Below are 24,155 nucleotides of genomic sequence, written 5' to 3'. Positions count from 1 at the left end.
TTTCTGTATGAGGCTTCCCAATGCCTCATCAATACTGCTAATGCTGAATAAAAACAAAAAAAGATGTAAGTACTACATTTCCTCTAGGAATACAGATCATGTTTTCCCTCATACATCTTTTCCTCTTTACTTTCTTTTTTTCCCCAACCATTTCGTTTTATTTTAATTAGCTAACTAATTAATTAAGTAATTAATTGTTTCAGAGGTAAAGTTTAGTAATTTGTCAGTTGCATATAACACTCAGTGCTCATTCCATCAAATGCCCTCCTTAATGCCCATCACCCAGTTACCCCATCACCCCCACCTACCTCCCCTCCAGCAATCCTGTTTGTTTCCTAGAGTTAAGAGTCTCTTGTAGCTTACCTCCCTCTCTGATTTTTTTTTATTGGAGTTCAATTTGCCAACATATAGCATATCACCCAGTGCTCATCCCATCAAGTGCCCCCAAGTGCCCACCGCCCAGTCACCCCAACCCCCCCGCCCACCTCCCTTTCCATACCCCTTGTTCGTTTCCCAGAGTTAAGAGTCTTTCATGTTCTGTCATCCTCACTGATATTTTCAGTCATTTTATCTCCTCTCCTCTTTATTCCCTTTCATTATTTTTTATATTCCCCAAATGAATAAGACCATATGTTTGTCCTTCTCCAATTGACTTATTTCCCTCAGCATAATACCCTCCAGTTCCATCCACGTCAAAGCAAATGGTGGGCATTTGTCATTTCTAATGGCTGAGTAATATTCCATTGTATACACATACCACATCTTCTTTTTTTTTTTTTTTGTTTTTTTTTCTTTTTTTTTTCACATCTTCTTTATTCATTCCTCTTTACTTTCATTCATACATACATATGACAAATGAAGGAGAATATTGCTTAAGAAATGATGGAAATCCCTGGGTGGCGTGGCGGTTTAGCACCTGCCTTTAGCTCAGGGCGTGATCCCGGGATCCTGGGATCGAGTCCTGCATCAGGCTCCCTATGGGAAGCCTGCTTCTCCCTATGCTTCTTCCTCTGCCTATGTCTCTGCCTCTATGTGTGTGTCTCTCATAAATAAATAAAGTCTTTAAAAAAAGAAATGAATGGTTATTTAGATATTGTATGAGATCATCTAAATTAATTTTAGTGAGAACAATGACTAAGCCATTTGATATAAGATTCTATATTAGGCTCTAGCTTTTAAAAAATACTTATAGATTGGGAAAAGATATACACATTGATATCCCACTGATAAAATAATATAATCTATGAGCACTGACAATATTGTAGGTTTCAGAAGCATTTTTAAGATCATCTATTTAAAAACAATCAAAAAGCAGAAATAGGCCCATAAATACAGAGAACAAACTGATGGTTGCCAGAGGGCAGGGGTATGGGAAAATGGACAAAATGGATGAAGGGTAGTAGGAGATACAGGCTTCCAGTTATGGAATTAACAGAGATAAAAGGTACAGCACAGGGAATATAGTCAATGGTAATGTAATAGCATTGTATGGTGACAAATGGTACTTACACTTGTGGTAAGCACAGCATAATGTATAAATGTGTCAAATCACTATGCTGAACATCTGAAACTAATGTAACATTGGGCATCAGCAATACTTCAATAAAATAATAATAATAAAGTTAAAGAACATTTAACTAGAAATATGAATCCAATATATTCCTCTGTGCATTTCCACTTACAACCTATGGACTTTTATTTCTGATACTTAATATGGCTTGTCTTTCTTTTTCAACTTGTTTGTAGATAACTCTCATAAAAATCTCAGCATATCTTTTGCTTTTTCTAAATTAATGTTACTTTTGTCATTAAGGGATGAAGACATTTGCTTCCTTCTTTAAAACAAAGACCTTGCTTGATGAGGCCACAGAGTTCACAAAATTCAATTAAACATAATTAATCTTAGATATAAAACCTTTATTAAAATATTGACTGAGGCTTAAAGCACTGGCTAAACCATTCAGGCTCCTCATTTATGTACCTTATTCCTCATAGCAGACAAGTTGGGTTCACTTCACTTCTAAATAACCCATACTATTTCCAAGTTTGTCCCAAAATGGGAATTCATCAATATTGTCATTGCTATTAGAAGGCAGAGAAGAAGTACAGAAATAATAGTGTTATATAAGCATTTAACACTATTTATTTGAATTTCACAAAGAAATTTCAGACAAATTATACCACTTGCTACTCACATCAGCCACGTGGGGACAACAGGACAGATTCTAGCTCTTGAATCAGTAGATTTATTTTATGTCTGGATCACAGGAACACATCTCCATCCTCAAAACAACTGCTTGGTTGCAGTCACCACCCTCTGATCTCCTCGTATTCCTAGGGTTCTACTCAAATTCATGTATTAATGGGATTTTCATATTGTCTCAAGCATTTAGCCCTTTATTGGGCTTCTTGAATTACTTACCCTCACAGTCAGCATTCCAAATTTCCTGCCACCTTCCTCTTCTTCATTCTCTACTATTTCTCGCATATTTTACTAATATAATTTCTCTAAATTTACATTTCTAAAAAATGAGAACCAAAGATAAATGTGTTCTTAATTATAATCAATAAAGAATAGCTATTTGAAGAGGATGAAAATAGCATTAATATGAGACATGACTGCTTCCTACAAGCCAAGGAAGTTTGAATATTGCACAATATACTATGTACTTGAGATTGCGGACAATCGAGGTCAATTTTAAGAATAAAAGAGGACCTGAACCTGTGAGTATGCTGAGAAAGATGAAATCTCTAAAAGTGGAAATGTTTAGGAGAGATCCTCCAGACAGGTGTGAGGAAAGGGAGGAGGAACAAGTATCATTCTCCAGTTAATCCTCCACATCTTACCTAAGGTATCCACTCTCAAAAAGGCCATCACTGAATTCAGTGTATTAGCTGGTAAGAGTCTCTTCTAAGACCCTCTTATCCTACTACACAGCTTTCTGTCTATCTACTTTATCAACGTCTGAGTTCCCATTTAATTGTAAGCTTCTGCAGGTTGCAGAGGAGGCCAGAGAGCACTTCGGTCATCATTATTTCTCTAGCATAACATCTGGCAGATAGCTGCCACTCAAAACATTTGTGAATGGAAGACTGGATAAGCAAGTAATTGTTAATTCTAACTCCTTGTCAAAAGTCATAATGTTAGAAGGACGAGAACAGAAAACACTGTGTATGTGGCAGTTAAGGATAGAGAAATGAGATTCAAAACCATGATCCTTATCAGGAAACTGCAAATATATAAAATAACTTCTTGATCAGAGGCTTTCCTGACAAGGGGTCTATTAATGGGTCTCTGGTATAGCAAAGAGAGAATACAAGGCAGACACTGTAGGAATACTTAGCAAAAGCAGGTGGTATGACAATCAAAAGTAGGCAATAACATATGAATGATAACTTTATTTTGTATATCTTATACTTCACATGGAAACCCTTGGCTATTGTGGTGCTCAATGGCATTAACTGATATCAATATAAAAGTTTCATAGTAGTGCATTTTGCAAAATCTGAGCTATTCAGTCTTTTACAATGCCAAGTGTTTTCACATAAAATCATTATTTTGTCTAACCTAGAATGCCTAACTAAATCGAATTTTTCAAGGGCCAAAAGGATGAGGCCAGAGACTTGTGAAATTTGTAATCAAAGCCTTAGTATTGCAAGTGAATTTAAGAGACCTCAAGAAAAGAGACTAGGACAGGAGGTGGAAAAGGAATGACTGAAAGACAGCCTCATTCTGCATGCCACCTACCCCGGAGATGCTTATGCCATCTATCCAGGTCTTTATCCATGTGTAGAATAAACAATAAAAACTCAAGAACTATGATAAAACCAAAAACACATTCTATCGGGTATTCTACAGTGCTGAGTAAAGTGAGAGCCTTCCCTGAGATAAGAATTGTTCATTTGCAAACCATGGAGCAAGACTAGTTTAGGAGCAATTACCATGTGCCAGATTCATATCAACACAAATGATATCCACCCTCCTAATCCAGACCAAATAGGCAGATAGATATCTAAATAAATACATACATGTTCATGATGTGGGGGATGAAAAGAAGATCATCTTATTTTTTTTTAGATCATCTTATTTTTACCAAACTAGGCCCTAGTATTAGGAAAATAGTAAAAGATAGATAGACTGGAAGAGTCAGTGAGTAATGACTGAGTTTTGCTATTAGGAAAGTGATATCTTTAAATGAACATCATTTTTTCAAATGTTTTGCATTTTTATCCACAGCTTATATATGTAATGCTAAAATTGCTTGATAATAGGGAAGACTAAAATAAGAGTGAATATATATATCTAAACATCTAAACATGTGGCCATATAATATGCACAGATCAGAATAAAAAATAAAAAATGTATTGAAAAAATTGAGAATATAATTTTTTGATATTAAATACAAAAGAAATTCTGAAATAGGCAATCACATAATAAAGTTAAGTAGAATTAGGCTTAAAGAGCTTTAGAAATGGGAGGGAAAGGAAGAGAGATAGAGAAGAAGAAAGACGGAACAGAGAGATTGGGAGAGATAAGAAAATGAGGCAAGATGGGGCAGAATGGGAAAGAGAAAACAGGAGAGAGAAAGGTCATAATACCTCCACAACATAAGTTTTTTGCTTAGTTTATTCCTTATCATTAAGGTAGGTATGCTTGTTGTGAAAAAAAAAAATTGTAAAACACTAAAATATGCAAAATTACCTGAAATTCTTCCAATTAGAAATTCCATGTAAAATATTTTGGTTTATGGCTTAAAATTAATATTTATATCATATATAACTATATATCATAAATTTAATGAGGGGATTAGATCAATAAACCCAAGCCCAAATCTTCCTAACCTATATGTTTAAATACACATAGCAGCCAAGCATATATCCAACTTACCAGCTTCAGGAAAAGCCAATATTGAAAGAATCTACAATCCTGACCAATATCTGCTCCAAGTATGTCTTAGCACCATAACTTGGATTCAAGGAGAAAGTTTATACTGATATTGAAAATCTTCTAACTGAGAGTAGCTGTTCTTCTGGGGCCACACCAGAGAGAACATGAACAACAGTGAATTCACAAGTTCTCAACACAGGTTTATGGGTAGAAAAAAAGCACAGGGGCAACAGAATCCCTTGGGACTTTCAAGTTTCTCCTCTTAGATTCCCAACTTGAAAGAATTTCTCATTCTCTACAATCCACTCTCTCTAATTATTCTCTTGCCATCAGCCCCACAAGAATGATATATAAGCCAGCCTGTAATTTTTCCACCTCATTACCCATGGCTGTTCTAATGATTGTACCACTTTTTTTCCAGCAAATATCATTTACTTAATTTAGAAGTCAAGTTAGCCACTGAGCACTTATTTAAAATTAAGTATGTGATCAATAATATCTTGCATCCATAAATCTTTTCCCCAAGAAGTTTATATTCTGGTTGCATAGTTAATACTAACCACATATGACTATACAAATAACTAAGTTTTAACATATATGGGGCATTTTAGAATTACAGAAATTCAAGGAACTGATGAGTTTTCTAGGCTTCCTAACTCAATTTCCTTCAGAGGAGGCTTTGAAAGTGGCACAATAAAAACTGCAAAGCAAAGTAGCAACATATATCATTAGAGGACATCACAGAAAGATTATGTACTGTGTTTAGCCTGGATAAGTACAAAATCATGAAAGACTGGCTCTCTTCTGAGAAAGAAAAAAGTAGCTCTAATATCTGTCAGCTGATAGCTATCCAGACACCAATATCTTGACCATGATGATGTCCAGTTAATATAAACAATTTCACTAAGTATGAGCATCAGGCAAGGTCACTTTGTGTTTGTGCTGATGGAGTGTAACAAAAACTCTTCTTTTGGGGATCCCTGGGTGGCTCAGCAGTTTAGCACCTGCCTTTGGCCCAGGGCATGATCCTGGAGTCCCGGGATCGAGCCCACATCAGACTCCCTGCATGGAGCCTGCTTCTCCCTCTGCCTGTGTCTCTGCCCGCCCCCCTCTCTCTCTGTGTCTCTCATGAATAAATAAATCTTTAAAAAAAAACAACAACAACAAAAAACACTCTTCTTTCTGTAAGTATGTCTGAGCAGAGACAAAAGATACAGTTAAAAAAAAAAAGTTTTCTCCTAGCTAATGTGAGTGACTGTGGCTATTTTAATAAAATATATCTTGAGCCCCACTCCATTTCTCCTAATTTCTATTTAAAAGTTATTGATAACCTATAATAGAATTAGTCCTTTTTCTTAAAAGCATCTGCTTCTGAAAAATGTCCCCTAAAGAAGTACAAATCCAATATCAAGCCCTTCCTTGAACACTCTTACTGAGATCCCTAACATTTCACCACAGCATGTAGCGTCTCTTGTGCAACAGGTGGTAAACTCTCCTTTTTAAAAAACTATAATCGTATTCCTGGTGACTGTTGGCTAGAGATCATTAATACTTCCTATGTATGAGAGTGTCAGCTGGTCCACGTGCTTACCAGTAATTGGCGTTCTTGGGATTTTTCATCTGAATAGGTTCTAGTGCTCCCTCATTGTATTTTAATGTGCATTTCCCTGAAGTCTAGTGATGACAAGCATTTTTCATGCATTTATTTACCATCCATACAATTTTCTTTGCTGAAGAGTCTGTTCAAATCATTTGTCCATATTTTAAATTGGGTTGTTTCCTTAATTTTGAGTTTTGAGAGTTCTTTATATATTCTGGATACAAGTCTTTCATGACATATGTGTTTTGCACATATTGTCTCCTACTCTGTAGTTGGCTTTTTCCTTCCCTAAATAGTAACTCTTTTTTATATAAATTTATTTTTATTGGTGTTCAATTTGCCAACATATAGCATAACATCCAGTGCTCATCCCATCAAGTGCCTCCCTCAGCGCCCATCACCCAGTCACCCCCATCCCCCGCCACCTCCCTTGCCACCTCCCCTTAGTTTGTTTCCCAGAGTTAGGAGTCTCTCATGTAACTCTTAAGGAAAAAAAAATTTTATTTATTAAGTTTTTGTTTTAATTCCAGTATAGTTAACATTTAGTGTTATATTAGTTTCAGGTGTACAGTATAGTGTTTCAAAACTTCCATACATCACCTGGTGCAATTCACAAATGCACTCCTTAATGCCCATCATCTATTCCATCCATCCTCCCCCACCTCCCTTCTGGTATCCATCAATTTGTTCTTTACAGTTAAGAGTCTGTTTCTTGGTTTCTCTCTCTCTCTCTCTCTCTCTCTCTCTGTCTCTCTCATGAATAAATAAATAAAATCTTTTTAAAAATTCTATATGTAGAGAATCCTAAAATTGCCACCAAAAACTACTATAACTGATAACTGAATTCAGTAAGATAGATTGGTAAGAAAGAAGTAATGTTTTCATTATTTTCGAATGATATAATACTATGCATAGAAAACCCTTAAAGATTCCACCAAAAATCTACTATAACTGATAGCTGAATTCAGTAAGATAGCAAAATCAGCATACAAAAATCTGTTGCATTTCTATATACTAATAATGAAGCACCAGAAAGTGAAATTAAGAAAACAATTTCATTTTTAACTGCACCAAAAAATGATAAAGTACATAGGAATACACCTAACCAAAGAATTTAAAGACGTATACTCTGAAAACTATGAAACAGTGATGAAAGAAATTAAAGGTGACACAAAGAAATGAAAAAGCATTACATGCTCATGGATTGGAGGAACAAATATTGTTAAAATATCCATTTTTTTTTCTCTTGCACTCTTGGTGGCTCAGGAAAAACAATTGCTCTAATTAATTTCTATTGTAAGTTTACTAGTAACTAGACATCCTGGTAAGGATAAGTCACTGCTATTGGTTTATATGAATCTACTTTGACACTTCCGCCCTTGTAGTAACACTCTATTCTTGAAGTTTAAAAGATGCACGTGTATAGATGTAGGTAGATACATGTGTGTATATTTTATTCTACTTGACTTATTTGTTGTTTATACTCACAGTTTTCATTCTCATTGGTACATAGTATTTCACTGTTTGAATATATCACACTTTCTTTATACATTCTAGTATTAATGTACATTTGAGCTGTCTCAATTGCTTATTGTTACATATAGTGCTTCTATGATCATTGATGTACATGTCTTCCAGTGAATTTATGTAATACTTTTATTGGGTATTATTTTAGGAGTGGAAGTTTGGGATCATGGCATATGCACATGACTAGTTTTCTGTGATTCTGCCAATTTTCAAAACTTTTTTAAAGATTTTATTTATTCGAGAGAGAGAGAGAAAGAAAGGCAGAGAGAGAAGCAGGCTCCATGCAGGGAACCCAACGTCGGACTTGATCCTGGGTCTCCAGGACTGGGCCCTGGGCTGAAGGCAGAGCTAAACCACTGAGCCACCCGGGCCATCCCTAGTTTTCTAAATTGATTTTACCAATTTACCTTCTCACTAGCAATGTCTGAAGATTCTAGTTGCTCTGGATGTGTACTGCTACTTAACATTTCTAATTTTATCCATTCTGGTCATCCATAGTAGACCTAGTTGGTAACTTTAAATGCATTTACTTTATGTTTAAGGAAGTAGACCATCATTTTGTGTTCACTGGCATATCCTCCTTTATGAAATCCTATACAAGTCTTTTACTAATTTTTCTATGTGGTGATGTTCTTTTTCTTTTCTATCTATAGAGGAGTCCTCTATATATTCTTTATTTTTTTTCCTTTTTTTTTATTTTTTTTATTTTTTATTGGTGTTCAATTTACTAACATACAGAATAATACCCAGTGCCCGTCACCCATTCACTCCCACCCCCCGCCCTCCTCCCCTTCTACCACCCCTAGTTCGTTTATTCTTTAAAACAAGTCATCTGGTTTGCCTACTTTCTCTGTTAATAGTGTCTTTGATGAAAGATAATCTTAATTTGAACATACACTGACTAGTCAATATGTTCCCAATATTGTTAATATATCTGTATGTATGTGTGTCTTATTTTAGTATCTTTCCTTATTGTAAGGTTCTGAAGATATTCTCTCCTTTTTTTTCCTAGAGGCTCCATTGTTTTTTCCTTTCAAGCTTACACCTACAATTCATTTGGGAAGGATGTTTGTGTGATAAATATCAAGATTCATTATTTTTTCATGACTCTCCAATCAATCCAGTATCTTTTGTTGATACTATATTTTGTCATGGTAGTGCCATGTTATCTCTGCCATAATTCAAATAAATATGTATCTTGGGGTCTGTTTCTGGACTCTGCACAACCTCACTGGACTGGTTTTCTACAATTGAGTCAAAAGCAAACTATTCAATTACTTTAGCTTTGCTATTGGTCTTTATCGCCTTTCAGCAGGTCTTGTGTTCTGTCAGAATAAATCTTCTAACTTTGTTCTTCAGGAAAAACTTAGTTAATCTTAGCTAAGCATATATATTTGGGCTCTTTCTTGTCCATGAGTGTGATATCATTCCAGATACTCTTGATTATGCTGAGGTAACACCCATCGTCTCCCAAATTTCAGTGTGCTAAACAATCAAAGGTTTAATTCTTGTTTAGATTACACAACTAATAGAGATTTTGGGGTGGGGGAAAGATTCTATTGTAGTCACTCAAGGATCTATTCTGATGAAGGCACCAGAATTTTTAATAAAGCATATTAACAAAAGCCTTCAGGGTACACAAGAGTAGGGGGAGGGAAATGGAGAAGTACATAATCACTCTTAAATGGTTCCTCTCATAATATATATATGTCACTGATATAACAAGTCGCATGGCCAAGTGTAACTGCAAGAATTTGGACACATGTAATCCACTCATGTTCCTGGAAGATAAAGAAAGCTGGAAATATCAGTAAACACCAGTCATGTCTAACCTAGATGTGCCAAGCAAATATTTTTAACCTTTATCCTCTTATTACTAAAAAAAAAAAAAAATTGTAAGCTAGATGTCCTTCCTCAAAGGAAGAGAGGCACCCGAGTGTCTCACTCAGTTAAGTCCCTAACTCTTGACTTTGGCTGAAGTCATGATCTCAGGGTCTTGAGATGGAGCCACACGTCTGGGGTCCTCACCCAATGGAAAGTCTACCAGAGATTTTCTCTCCTTCTCCCTCTGCCCCTTCCCACCACGTGCATCCCTTCCCTCTCTCTAAGGAAAGAAATCAAAATGAAACAAACAAAAAATAAAACCTCCTTTATGACTAGGGCAATAATTTTCCATATGACTATTTTAGAAATTGAAAAAAAGTCAAATACAGTTCTAGTTTCATGTGGCTATTTTTAATATATTAGCCCAGCTTCTGAATATTTATTTAATATTATTACAAAGTTTCTATAAAGCGCCTCCCAAATATAGGTTAATATGTAATCCTATAGCATGATGTTCTTTGCCTTAGTAGCCTAACTGCCATCATTGGTTTCTTAGAATATTGGATCCTGTCTTTCCAACTGTCTATCACCAACCAGCCACGTATCATTCAGCACATGCAGAAGTTAATAAATATTCACTTAATGAATGTATCTTTCATAATCATGTACCATTATTTCCTGCTCTCTTTATTTCATTTCTAAATGCATGCCTTCTATTTCTCTAGATGCCTGGGGCCAAAATATCAATCATACCTTTTTATGGAGAAGTTTTTCATCTACAGTTTATTTATATGAAAATACAAATATTAAGTGATTACATCATAGGATTCACATAAGAAATAGGTGTCTTACTGTAAGTAGATTATTTAGAACAGTAAATCATAGTAAGTTAAATAATGTCATTAGTGTTTTAGAATTCTGTCACCAAAATTATGTATAATCCTTGAACAAATTTCATTCTGTTGCTTTCATATTTCTTCTGGTGATTCAGAAACTAGTATAATTCTAAAACTACCTGACTTAAGAATCTATTCCTTTTTTTTTTAAGAATCTATTCCTAACAGCTGAATTTTCAGATGAATAATTTAGCAATACTCAGCATCAAACTCTCACTTGAAAGCTTGTGAATATAGTAATGACTTTATAGGACTACCTTGATTATCAAATAGTATAAGTATAAGCATTTTGTAAAAGATGCAATACTTAAAAATTGTAATATTATCACCAATAAATTTATTATTATCTGTAAACTCAATGGATTACAGAGAAAGAAATGTTCATATTCACCTTTGCTACTTCTATCTTTTAAAATGATAACCCCCTTCTAATGAGTGAATGGAGCAAATATGAACTGTAATTCTAGGACTACCAATGGTTAAATGTCTTTAAAAAAAATCCTCAAAACCCGCTCTCTAATCTGCTTGGTCCTGACCCCGTAGATTGCAGGATTGAGAGCTGGTGGAACAACGATGTATAGATTGGCTAAAAAAATGTGGATATACTGGGGGATGTTGTGGCCAAAACGATGTGTCAAGAAAGAGAAAAATGCTGGAGTAAAAAAGGCTGAAATAACACCAATGTGGGAGCCACAGGTGTTGAGAGCTTTGAGTCGAGCTTCCTTGGAGGGCAAGCAGAAGACAGCATGGAGGATCCTGACATAGGAAAGAGTAATAAGAAGCACATCCAATAATAAAATAGACATATCCCCAAGACCAAATATTATGTTGACTTTGATGCTGGCACAAGCCAGACGGGCAATGCCCATGTGTTCACAATAGGTATGAGGGATGATGTGGTGCCCACAGAAGGGCAGCCTCAGGAGGAGAAACACCAGTGGGATCACCATGCAAAGACTCCTCAGAATAGCAATGCCTGCAATGATGATGATGATTCTGTTGGTGAGGATCATGGTGTACCGAAGAGGTTTACAAATGGCAATGTAGCGGTCAAAGGCCATGGCCACCAACACAATGCTCTCCATGGCAGTGAAGAAATGGATGAAGAACATCTGGGAAAGACAGCTTTCAAAAGATATATCTCTGAGGCTGAACCAGAAGATGCCCAACATTTTGGGGATGGTGGCTGTGGATAAGCCCAGGTCAATGGAGTCCAATATGGCCAGAAAGTAGTACATGGGCTCATGGAGATTATGCTCAGTCAGGATCACAAATAGGACAGCAGTATTCCCCAGGAGTGCAACAAGATACACAAAGAAAAAGGGAAATCCGATCCAGAAATGCACATCTTCTAGCCCTGGTATACCCAAGAGTAGGAATGAAGAAGGGTGAAATTGGGTATCATTAAGAGTGGACATTGTCTCTGTTATTGTTGGTGACTGGATATAACCATGTTAGATGTCAACTTCCCATTAGTGACTCTTGCTCCAATTTCATCTTTTTCCTGACTCTTGGTTAAATGCAAAATGAGTGTGCAGTATTCATTTTCTCCCATTTCTTCCAATATTATCAAAACTTATCTGTCATCCTTAGCAGAACATCAGAGGGCTCTAGGAATAGAGCAAGTCTCTCTATTCCTCAGATCATTCCCCTATATTAAAGATTGAACAAGAGAGGGAAGAAGAATATCCATCTATCAGGTAGATATTCAAGGCAGGGTTTTGTTCTTTGTATTTCATGGAGTTACAGGCACTGCATTTAATTTATATGAAAAATGCTTTACTATATGTAATTCAACCCATTCTCTTATTGGGGAATTTGAGGACTATTAATGTGAGTTTTGTGTGTGCTTATGTATATGTATGTTATACATATATATGTATATGTGTGTGTTTGTGCATATACCTCTCTTTGATTCTGAAACAGAGACAACAAATTTAGTTTTGTTTACTCATGCACCTGAAACTATTGTATGTGTAATACAAATTCTCAGGGAAAAAAAAGTTTAAGTGAAAGTCAGAGGAAAGTCATAAAAACAACCAGCACTCAAGTGAACTAGATTGTAAGATTGTAGAATTGTAGATTGATATTTACATCCAAAGAAGGAAACCAATCTCATTCCCACCCCTAATTTTCTGGGAGCATTAACCTCCTATGAGTATGTATCCTCCTGAGTGCTTCAACAGCCACATTTCCAAATCAGTTAACCAATAGTCATTTATTCATTCCGTAAGTTTGTGTATACTGATATATTCCATCAATATATATTGACATATCCTCAAATATTTGCCAGGTAGAGTGATGTGACTGGGCCCCAGCCTCTCCTCCTGGGGACCATGATTTCTACCTTCCTGAAACAAATTGTACAAGACAATCATTTTCTCAATTCCACATCATGTTACTCATTACTTTACCATATTCCACGGCCTCCACCTACCCACTTACCTTGCCCCACATACATAAATACCATTTCATGTCCTGTAAATGATAAAAGGAGAAATGATTATTCCAGTGTTTTTCAACCAGTGGTCATTTTCTCCCTAGGGTATACTTGTTAATGTCTGGAAATATCTCTGACTGTCAGAATTTGAGGGAAGTGTTACCAGTATCTATTGGGTAGGTGCCAGAAATGCTGCTAAACATCCCACAGTTCATGGAACAGCCCCCACTCCCAGAACAAAGAATGATATGCCCCCAAATATCAATAGTGCCAAAGTTGAGAAACTCTACTGTGCACCTTTTCATCTTATCCATCCCTAATTCCCAGTCCCATGGTATATGCTACTCCGAAATAACCAGAACTACCCACGTGCTATCCCATGACTCAGCTACCTTTTCACCTTGGTTTTGGACCCTATTCAAGATAAGACAAGACAAAATGAAACAAACTCTACCAGCATTCATAGTTATCCTTCATGATGTTTCATCCATGAATTTCACTGTTAAAAAACATACCTGTTTATCTAATTTATTAGGCCTGGAAATGTGTCAGTTACCAAGGAAATGTGGTCATTGATCTCTTAATATTCACATTAGTTTCCTAGTATATAAGGTAAGAAAAAGTAGCTGAGATGATACAGAATTTCATTCTGCATGTCACCTGGGGCTGCATGGATGAGACTAAAAAGGCAAAGAGATATATATACTCATAGGAATATCTGTGACCATGATTGTTTATGAGTATAAAATTTGGTAATGCCCAAATCTTGTTTGTGTATTCTCTTTACCTTTTTCCCTATATTTATGCATTTCCTGCATTTATCTGTATTATGTCCTTACTTTCCTTCCCTCTCCCTATTCTGGGTAAGCCTGAACTCATTTCCCATTTCTCATGCTATTTCCCACAGCCCTAACCAAGGACAACACAGCCTTACCTAGCTTTCCAAATGTCTCTGAGAGGATGGACTTTGGAAACATTGTCCGACATTTCTCTGGATCCACACTTTCCTATGCAAGGAGTAGGCATTTATATTGATGCAGCTGCCCTGCTTCCAGTGGGATCCGGCTGTAGTCTCCCCTGTTTCTTAGCATCAACTGTGATATTCACTGGAGGGTTCTAAAAGACCTCCCCATCCTCACTGGAACTACAGGGCAAGAACCATCTACTCTTTCCTTTCAATTGAGATTCTGTATCTTTTCTGCTTTCAAAATTAAAAGTCTAAGCTCCTGATTAATACTTGAGCTGTCAAGATGTTTATCAGCTACCTTCGCCAATGTTATATTCCATCAGTCTGCCCTTGCTCTTTTGGTTCTACATCATCTGTGTTATAGCCTAAATCGATGTTTCTATAATTCCTTTGCCCCACTCCTCATGACCTATTCTTGTGAAAGACAAGATAAAGCAAAAATATATGAGGAGACAAGATCCTGTAAAGAAGGAAGCTCAAAAGTTGAGCTAAACTTCTTACTTATCATTACCCCCACTAATTGTTTAATGATTACAGGAGCAAGGAAAGGGACTGATGATCAGGGTAGAGGAAAGCCACTCAGACACAAGGAAATTTACAGAGCTTAGCTCCATATAAGAGTGTTAGCTGAGCCCATCTATCCACTTTCCTAGCCTGGACCCCAGACATCAAAGTGAAGAGACTAGTTTAGGGTGACCTACTCCACCTATTGAAGTTCTTTAAAACAACTTTATCCATTTCAGCTACCCTAACTTATACTCTTAACTTTTGTAGAGAAAATAAAGAACTTTCCTCAGTATGTTTTTTTTTAATTCCTGAACTATACAATATGTGAGCCTCGGTGTCCATCGAAAGATGAGTGGATAAAGAAGATGTGTTTTATGTATACAATGGAATATTACTCAGCCATTGGAAATGACAAATACCCACCATTTGCTTCAACGTGAGTGGAACTGGAGGGTATTATGCTGAGTGAAATGAGTCAATCAGAGAAGGACAAACATTATATGCTCTCATTCATTTGGGGAATATAAATAATAGTGAAAGGAAATAGAAGGGAAGGGAGAAGAAATGGGTAGGAAATATCAGAGAGGGAGACAGAACATGAAGACTCCTAACTCTGGGAAATGAACTAGGGGTGGTGGAAGGGGAGGAGGGTGGGGGTGGGGGTGACTGGGTGACGGGCACTGAGGGGGGCACTTGACGGGATGAGCACTGGGTGCTATTCTGTATGTTGGCAAATTGAACACCAATAAAAAATAAATTTATTATTAAAAATATGTGAACATAATAAAATATATATCTGTTGACTGTATACCATTAAGTTTCAGGATGATACATACAAAAGAATAGAAAACCAGAAGAAACTTGGCTACCTTAAACCTGGTTCCATCTTATTAAAACCTAAAACATGTGTCATTGATTTGACAGCTGTGCATAGAGATGAAGACTGATGGGCATTTCTTTTTTTAATTTTTATTTATTTATGATAGGCACACAGTGAGAGAGAGAGAGAGGCAGAGACACAGGCAGAGGGAGAAGCAGGCTCCATGCACCGGGAGCCCGACGTGGTATTCCATCCCGGATCTCCAGGATCGCGCCCTGGGCCAAAGGCAGGTGCTAAACCGCTGAGCCACCCAGGGATCCCAAGACTGATGGGCCTTAATAGGACTGCCAATGGGGGCAGAAGAAAGGTGAGGAAGACAGAATTGCAAGCTAAGGTAAAAAGGATCTTTTCTATATAGAGATATAAAATTTGGCCAAGCTATTGCATTCAATAACTGGAAAAAAATACTTAAAATGAACTGGTGGATTTGGCCAAAGAGATTTCCAGGCAGGGTGTCAGAAGTACTAGGTAGTTTCTTTTAGCTATGTATAATAAAATTTGGATAGATAAAGAAGAGTTAAAGATTAGATTATTTGGCTTTCAAACAAAATTTAGAGAAAATAGAGATGTACTGCTTTTTAAAATCAAGTCTATTTCCATTCTCATCTTCTCTTCACTGCAAACCATTCTCAAAACAAGAAACAGCTCCAAGGCAAAGATCATACCAAGACTGTGACTATAAAATCTTTAAGATCTCAAAGACTTAAGGTACTTTCTCATACATCATTTCTGACAGAATGTTAAGGGCATGCCTCACAGACTCTATTAATCTAAAGCTACTAAGAATCTTAATGACATTACTCCTAAGGAAGCCTCACAGAAGGAGTGAAGTAGAGAAAGATGTATCTTAAAGGGAATTCTAACTGTGGCTTTTGTTTAATAGTCCAGATTTGTAAACTGACACATAAGAAACCCCACAAAACTTTAAGGAACTTATATCAGCTTGGAATGAAAGAGACAGATACAATACAAAAGGAAAAGAAGACTTTGAACAACTTAATTTTGACAGGCAAGAAGGAAGTGGAGAACAATTGCCAAGGGGCAATATAACCTGCTTTCTATTAAAAAGGAAGTATGTCTCCCTCTGCCTGCCTCTCTCTCTCTCTCTCTCTCTCTCTCTCTGCCTCTCATGAATAAATAAATAAAATCTTTAAAAAAAAAAAAAAAAAAAAGGGCAGCCCCGGTGGCCCAGCAGTTTAGCACCGCCTTCAGCCCAGGGTGTGATCCTGGAGACCCGGGATTGAGTCCCAAGTTGGGCTCCCTGCATGGAGCCTGCTTCTCCCTCTGCCTGTGTCTCTGTCTCTGTGTGTGTGTGTGTGTGCCTCTCATGAATAAATAAATAAAACATATAAATAAATGAATAAATAAATAAATAAATAAATAAATAAATAATAAAAAGTATGACTTAGGTGGTAGAACCAAGACTACAGAAGGCAAAACCAAGAGCAATAGGGATCACTTCCAGAGCAATAATCAGCAATTATGTTCTCCATGGCCATGGGCCAATGATCACTGTGTCCCTCTCATTTTCCTCTTTTGAATTGAAATGTCTTGTATACTTGTGCTGCGCCTGTTTCATTATTTTATGTTGGATGTGTGTGGGCCAGGATACTTTCTGCATGAGATCAGAGGTCTCTATACAAAGATAAATCATACTCAATGAAACAAACACACAGTCTCATGTGCACCTGAAACTGATTTAGATAGTGAGATAATGTCTCTTGAGACTAAGCATTAGAGTATAACAGGATAGGAACTTCTGTATGTATGTTTGATTTACATGAAGGAGGAAGGTAAATAAATGTAGGCAGAATAAATGTGATATTATTTTTAATTTTTTTAATTGTGGGAAAATATACATAAAGTTTACCATTAGTGACATTTAGAGCATATATAATGTTTTGCTACCATCACCACTATCTAGTTCCAGAGTATTTTTATCACTTCAAAGGAAAACCCTATATTCATGAAGCAACCACTGCACATTTCCCCCTTTCCTCAGACCCTGGAAACCATCAATTTGCTTTCTGTCACTGTGGATTTCCCCAGCCTGAGTTTCATACAACCTGCAGCCTTTTGTACGTGACTTCTTTCACTTTCCATAATGTTTTAAGTTTCAGACATGTAGCAGCATGTGCCAGTATTTCATTGTTTTTATGGAGGAATATTATTCAATTCTATGGTTATGCTACATGTTGTTTATCCATTCCTTAAAGGATGAACACTTGAGTTGCTTCCACTTTTCATCTAATGTAAAACATCTATGTATACAATGGAATATTACTCAGCCATTAGAAATGACAAATACATTTGCTTCAACGTGGGTGGAATTGGAGGGTATTATGCTGAGTGAAATGAGTCAATCGGAGAAAGACAAACATTATATGCTCTCATTCATTTGGGGAATATAAATAATAGTGAAAGGGAATAGAAGGGAAGGGAGAAGAAATGGGTAGGAAATATCAGAAAGGGAGACAGAACATGAAGACTCCTAACTCTGGGAAATGAACTAGGGGTGGTGGAAGGAGAGGAGGGTGGGGGGTGGGGGTGACTGGGTGACGGGCACTGAGGGGGGCACTTGAAGGGATGAGCACTGGGTGTTATTCTGTACGTTGGCAAATTGAACACCAATAAAAAATAAATTTATTAAAATAAATTAATGTGCCATTAAAAATGGTAGCATAGGAGTTTTTGTTTGGACACCTATTTTCACTTCTTCCAAGTATATATCTAGGAATAGAATTATTGGGTCATATATAAGTCTAGTTTTGAATTTTAGAGGAACCACTCATTTGTTTTCTACAGCACTTGCACTATTTTATGTTTCAAACAAAAATATATGAGGAATCCCATTTCACATTCTCATCAATACTTGCTTGTCTTTTAAAAAATTATTACAGCTTTCATTGTATGTATTATGATATCTCATGAATTTGATTTGCATTTCACTAATGACTAATGCTGTGGAGCACATTTTCAAGGGCATGTTGGCCATTTACATTATCTATTTAAAGAAATGTCTACTCAAGTTCCTTGCCCATTTTCTGATTGAGTTGTGTTTGATTGTTGACTTGTTTGTATATTCTGGGTACTATACCCTTTTTAAATATATGGTTTGCAAACATTTTTTTCCCATTTTACAGGTTCTTTTTTCACTCTTGAGGTGTCACTTGATGCACTTTTTAAATTTTGATGAGGTCCAATTTATCAATTTTTCTCTTGTTACATAATTGGTATTATACCTAAATAATTATTGCCAAATTCAAGGTCACAAAGATTTACTCCTTTGTATTCTTCCAATATTTTCATATTTATTGTTTTTGTATTTAAACCTTTGATTCATTTTCATTCCCTTTGTGTGTGTATGTGTGTGATATGAGGCAAAGATCCAACTTAATTCTTTTGCAGTGGATATCTGGCTGTTCCATTGTCATTTCATTTTTTTTATTTTTTCAAGATTTTCTTTATTTGAGAGAGAGAGAGAGTGAGCACAAATTGGAGGGAGGGAGGCAGAGGAAGAAACAGACTCCCCACTGAGCAGGGAGCTGAATGCAGGGCTGGATCCCAGGATCATGAGATCATGATCTGAGCCTATGGCAAACACAAACAACTGAACCACCCAGGCACTCCTCCATTACTATTTTTAAAGAAACTTTTTGTTCCTCTTTTGAATAGTCATGAACATAGATATTTGACTATATATACTTGAGTTTATTTCTTGAATTTCATCCCTATTCCATTTATCTATATGTCTATCCTTATGCCAGCATCATAGTGTATTAATTACCATAACTTTGTAAGAGGTATGAGTCTTTTAACCTTGGTGGGGTTTTTTAAGATCATTTTGACTATTTGGCAATCCTTGAAATTTAGTATGAATTTTAAGATCTAGGTTTCTATTTCTGCAAAGTCTATTGAAATTTTAATAACAATTGCATTAAATCTATAGAATGCCATGGAGAATATTAACCATATTATTAACCATATTATTAACCATAATATTAACCATTAACCATTAGCCATTTTAACAATATAAAGTCTTCAATCTATGGACAAAGGATGTATTTTCATTTACTTAGTTCTTTCAAAATATCATCAATGTTTTATAATTTTTGTTGTGCAAATTTTGTTTAAATGTGTTTCTGGGTATGTTATTCTTTTAAGATAGTATAAAAAGAATTGTTTTAACTTACTTTTCATATTTTTCATTGAGAGTTTATAGAAATATATTGTTGTTGTGTGTTTCCTTTTTTCCCTGCAACTTTGCTGAATATTTTATTATAAATAAATATGAAAATATTAATATATTCATTAAGTCCAGTAGTTTTTTTTATGTGTATTGCTAATTCCTCTGGTTAGAACTTTCAATACTGTGTTGAATACCAAGAATGAGAACAGGAAGTATTGTCCTATTCCTTATTTTAGGGGAAAACTGTTCAGTCTTTTATCATTAAATATAATGTTAGTGTGGATTTTTCAAAAATGTCCTTTGTGGTGAGAAGTTCTCTTCCATTCCTAATTTGCTGAGTGTTTTATTTTGAAAGAGTAGCTTGTATTCTTTAAAAAGTATTGACACTTCACTCATCAAAAAGTGTGGTTTTTCTGTGTGTTTGAGGAGGCAAGTGGCTATTTAAAACAGTACAGTATGGTCAAAGTAGTGCTATATAATTTCCCAGAATTGGTTTTAATAGACCATGCAACTCCCATCTTATACTGCTGGGACGACTATTTGTTAGGGCCTTTGTAAGAAGCTTGATCCTAAGACCACCATACTGGAAAAATCACATGCAGATTCCAGATAAGGGTCCGAGGTCAGTCCTTCAGCTATGCCTAGAAACTAGACATGAAAGTAGAAATTAGTTGAATGCCCACTAGTTACAGCCACCAGTCATACGGGTCACTCTCAGCAATTTGAATGATTATACCTCAGGTCTTAAACATTATGAAGCAGAGAAAAGTAGTTTTTGCTTAACCTTTCTAAATTTCCAGTCAATAAAATTTATGAGATGAATTAGTTTGTTTTATGCCTTCATGCCTCTAAACAACAAGTTGACAAAACAGTAATAAATAATCAAGCCACTTACATTTAACTAGAATTTAACATGAGCAAGGAGATAGAAAATGACATAGAAGCAATATTTTAAAGGATTTCTGCTCTTTATATTTTTTATAAAACTGCAGAAAGACATAATTTCATCTAAAAAGAAATACATTTCACTATACAAAAGCTTTTTATTTTGATGCAACATTTTGTTTTTGCTTTTGTTTCTCTTCTCTTAAGAGACATACCTAGAAAAATGCTGCTATAGCCAATGTCAAAGAAATTATTGCATATGTTATGGTTTCAAGTCTCACATTTACGTGTTTATCCATTTTGAGTTTAAAAGAAACCATGAACAAAACAAAAAGCAACCTACTGGATGAGAGAATATATTTGCAAATGACATATCCAATAAGGAGTTAATATCCAAAATATAAAGAATTTATGCAATTCAACACCAAAAATAATCCAATTAAAAAATGGATAGAAGACACAAGTACATTTCTAAAAAGAGGAAGATATACAAATAGGCAACAACCACGTGAAAAGATGCTCACTATAACTAATCATCAGAAAAATTCAAAGGAAAACCACAATGAGATGTCACCTCACACCTGCCACAATGGTTAGAATAAAAAAGACAAGAAATACAAGTGTTAGCAAGGATGTAAGGAAAAAGAAACCTTCATGCATTGTTGATGGGAATGTAAATTGGTGCAGCCATGTGGAAAACAGCACAGAGTTTTCTCAAAAAATTAAAAATAGAAATACCATATGATACAATAATTCCACTACTGGGTATTTACCCAAAGAAAATGAAAACATTAATTTGAAAATATATATGTATCCCTATGTTTATTGAGTATTATTTACAATAACCAAGATATGGAAGTGTTAAATCACTATATTGTATACCTGAAACTAATATTAGACTGTATGTTAACTAATCATAATTTAAGTAAAAACTTATAAACATATAAATAAAATAAATTTACCAAAAAAAATGATACAAGGTTTTGTAAACTTTTGTGTAGTAACATGTGGGAGTAGCCTTATGCTTACCTCTGTAAAACTGCAGTGTGTATTAAAAAAGAAGAAAAAAGGGCATCTGGGTGACTCAGTGGTTGAGCCCCTGCCTTCGACTCAGGTTGTGATCCCAGGGTCCTGTGATTGAGTCCCGACTGGGCTCTCCACTGGGAGCCCGCTTCTCCCTTTGCCTATTTTTCTGTCTCTCTCTGTGTCTCTCATGAATAAACAAATAAAATCTTTTAAAAAATAAAAAAGTCCAGAAACAAACAAACAAACAAAAACTTAAAGTAAAAATATAAAGCATGACACAAAAATGGTGAAAATACATCATAAAGAAAGAAAACCATTGTCAACTTTGTTCTATAGAAATAGTTTCTGAGATAGAGAGGTTCATGTAGAAGATAAACTGAGAAGTATTCTCAGTAAGTAGACCTTTAAGGAAGTTTGTATTGGACAGAGAGAGGGGTTGACATTCAACACTATAGTTTTAATATGCGTTATCCATAGTGATGAATTATAAAGATCATTTATATGCTCCTAATGACTAGTTATTTAGGTTTTAACAAATGTATGTATGCTACTTTTCTATTTTAATTAATTTGATTCTTCATAATTGAATTACAAGAATTCTTTATTTTTTATATAACCCCTTTATTGTACACATGAGGTATAAATATTTTCTCTCAGATTATGACTTCCTTTTTCATTTTATTACTAGTATCTCCTGAAGAAAAATATATATATTAAGTTTAGTGAAGTCTAATCAATCATTTAAATATATTTCTTGCTATTATTGTCATAAATATAAAATTTTATGTGAGAAATATTACAAATAATTTTAACACTGGATTTTATACTTTACCAGAGACCTAGTCCATTGCACGTTAATTTTTTCTATGATGTGAAGTAAGGATCTAAATTAACTTATTTTGCAAGTGGATATCAAATTTTCCCAATCTGATATCATCAATGATACATAACTTTAAATATAAAATTCCACTCAAAGATAATTAATGTTACTGGTCACAATATTCCCCCTCTCAATTCTTCCTCTTTTCTTTTGGGTTAGACATAAGGTAACTCTACTTTTTATAATGCAGGACACATGAAATATAACACAGACCTTCCAAGACCTCTGACTGATTAGCTCTCTGTCCTAAAGAAAACCCTCAGGACTCGCTCCCTGATCTGCTTGGTCCTGACCCCATAAATTACAGGATTGAAAGCTGGTGGAACAACTACATACAGATTAGCCAAGAAAATGTGAATATATTGAGGAATATTGTGGCCAAATCGATGTGTCAAGAAAGAGAAAAAGGCTGGAGTGAAAAAGGCTAAGATAACACCAATGTGGGAGCCACAGGTGTTGAGAGCTTTGAGTCGAGCCTCCCTGGAGGGCAAACAGAAGACAGCATGGAGGATCCTGACATAGGAGAGAATTATAAGGAGCACATCCAATAATAAGAGAGAAATGTTGCCAAGGCCAAATAGAATGTTGACTTTGATGCTGGCACAAGCCAGACGGGCAATGCCCATGTGTTCACAATAGGTATGAGGGATGATATGGTGCCCACAGAAGGGCAGCCTCAGGAGGAGAAACACCAGTGGGATCACCATGCAAAGACTCCTCAGAATAGCAATGCCTGCAATGATGATGATGATTTTGCTGGTGAGGATCATGGTGTACCGAAGAGGTTTACAAATGGCAATGTAGCGGTCAAAGGCCATGGCCACCAACACAATGCTCTCCATGGCAGTGAAGAAATGGATGAAGAACATCTGGGAAAGACAGCTTTCAAAAGATATATCTCTGAGGCTGAACCAGAAGATGCCCAACATTTTGGGGATGGTGGCTGTGGACAAGCCCAGGTCAATGGAGTCCAACATGGCTAGAAAGTAGTACATGGGCTCATGGAGACTATGCTCAGTCTGGATCACAAACAGGACAGCAGTATTCCCCAGGAGTGCAACAAGATACACAAAGAAAAAGGGAAATCCGATCCAGAACTGCACATCTTCTAGTTCTGGGATACCCAGGAGGAGGAACGAAGAGGGATGGAACTGGGTATCATTAGGTGTAGCCATTCTTTCTGGCATAACTTTTGCACAATTCTGTTGTGCATATAATCATTGACTTCTCATTGGTGAATTCTTCTCCTCTTTTCCCTTTATTCAGATTCCTGGTAAAATGTAAAACAGCAAGGTAACCTTTCTTTGTTTCTACTCAGAATTAACATAAACTATTTTCCTCATATTCTGCTAGCCCCACTTAAGTGTAAAACAGCCTCAGAATCAACCTGACTCTGCAGCCACTTCCCATACTAGAAAATGTTAGACATGAAGAAGGAATAGGAGAAAACCATCTCTCTGCTATACAGAAGTTCATAATCAGAAATTTATATAAAATCAGGTTGGAAAATAAAGTTCCAGGCTCTGCATATCTGGTACTTTTAAACACACTTAAAGTGCATGGTGATTTTTTTTAGTATTTATAATCTCAACTATTCCCTTATTAGGTACATGCAAACAATAAAGGTAAAATTTATTTTACCTTAT

At 35.8% G+C, this 24,155-nt stretch overlaps 2 protein-coding genes across 6 annotated transcripts in view; both read right to left on the bottom strand.

Moving 5' to 3' along the window:
- Nucleotides 1–10,908: 10,908 nt before the first annotated feature.
- The window catches only part of LOC144294780 (olfactory receptor 52E8-like), a 65,691-nt gene continuing 52,444 nt past the window's right edge, over nt 10,909–24,155 (bottom strand). For all 5 annotated transcript variants that reach the window (XM_077866732.1, XM_077866734.1, XM_077866731.1 and 2 more), the window contains 2 exons: nt 13,181–13,213; nt 10,909–13,086 (listed from right to left, as the gene is read on the bottom strand). In XM_077866732.1, the coding sequence (XP_077722858.1) occupies nt 11,215–12,153 (939 nt within the window). In that variant the 5' untranslated portion in view covers nt 12,154–13,086; nt 13,181–13,213 and the 3' untranslated portion in view covers nt 10,909–11,214. The remainder of the gene's footprint in view (nt 13,087–13,180; nt 13,214–24,155) is intronic.
- LOC144295340 (olfactory receptor 52E8-like) lies at nt 22,518–23,806 on the bottom strand. Its single transcript, XM_077867723.1, has one exon. It carries the CDS (start codon nt 23,694–23,696, stop codon nt 22,743–22,745), a length of 954 nt encoding a protein of 317 aa, XP_077723849.1. The 5' UTR covers nt 23,697–23,806; the 3' UTR covers nt 22,518–22,742.

Source organism: Canis aureus, chromosome 23 (assembly GCF_053574225.1).
Source record: "Canis aureus isolate CA01 chromosome 23, VMU_Caureus_v.1.0, whole genome shotgun sequence".
NCBI lineage: Eukaryota > Metazoa > Chordata > Mammalia > Carnivora > Canidae > Canis > Canis aureus.
This window is presented reverse-complemented; position numbering and strand designations above follow the sequence as displayed.

Bases quoted from the DNA above. Each gene is read 5' to 3' on its own strand.
- LOC144295340 (XM_077867723.1), bottom strand. From the start codon at position 23,696: ATGCCAGAAAGAATGGCTACACCTAATGATACCCAGTTCCATCCCTCT.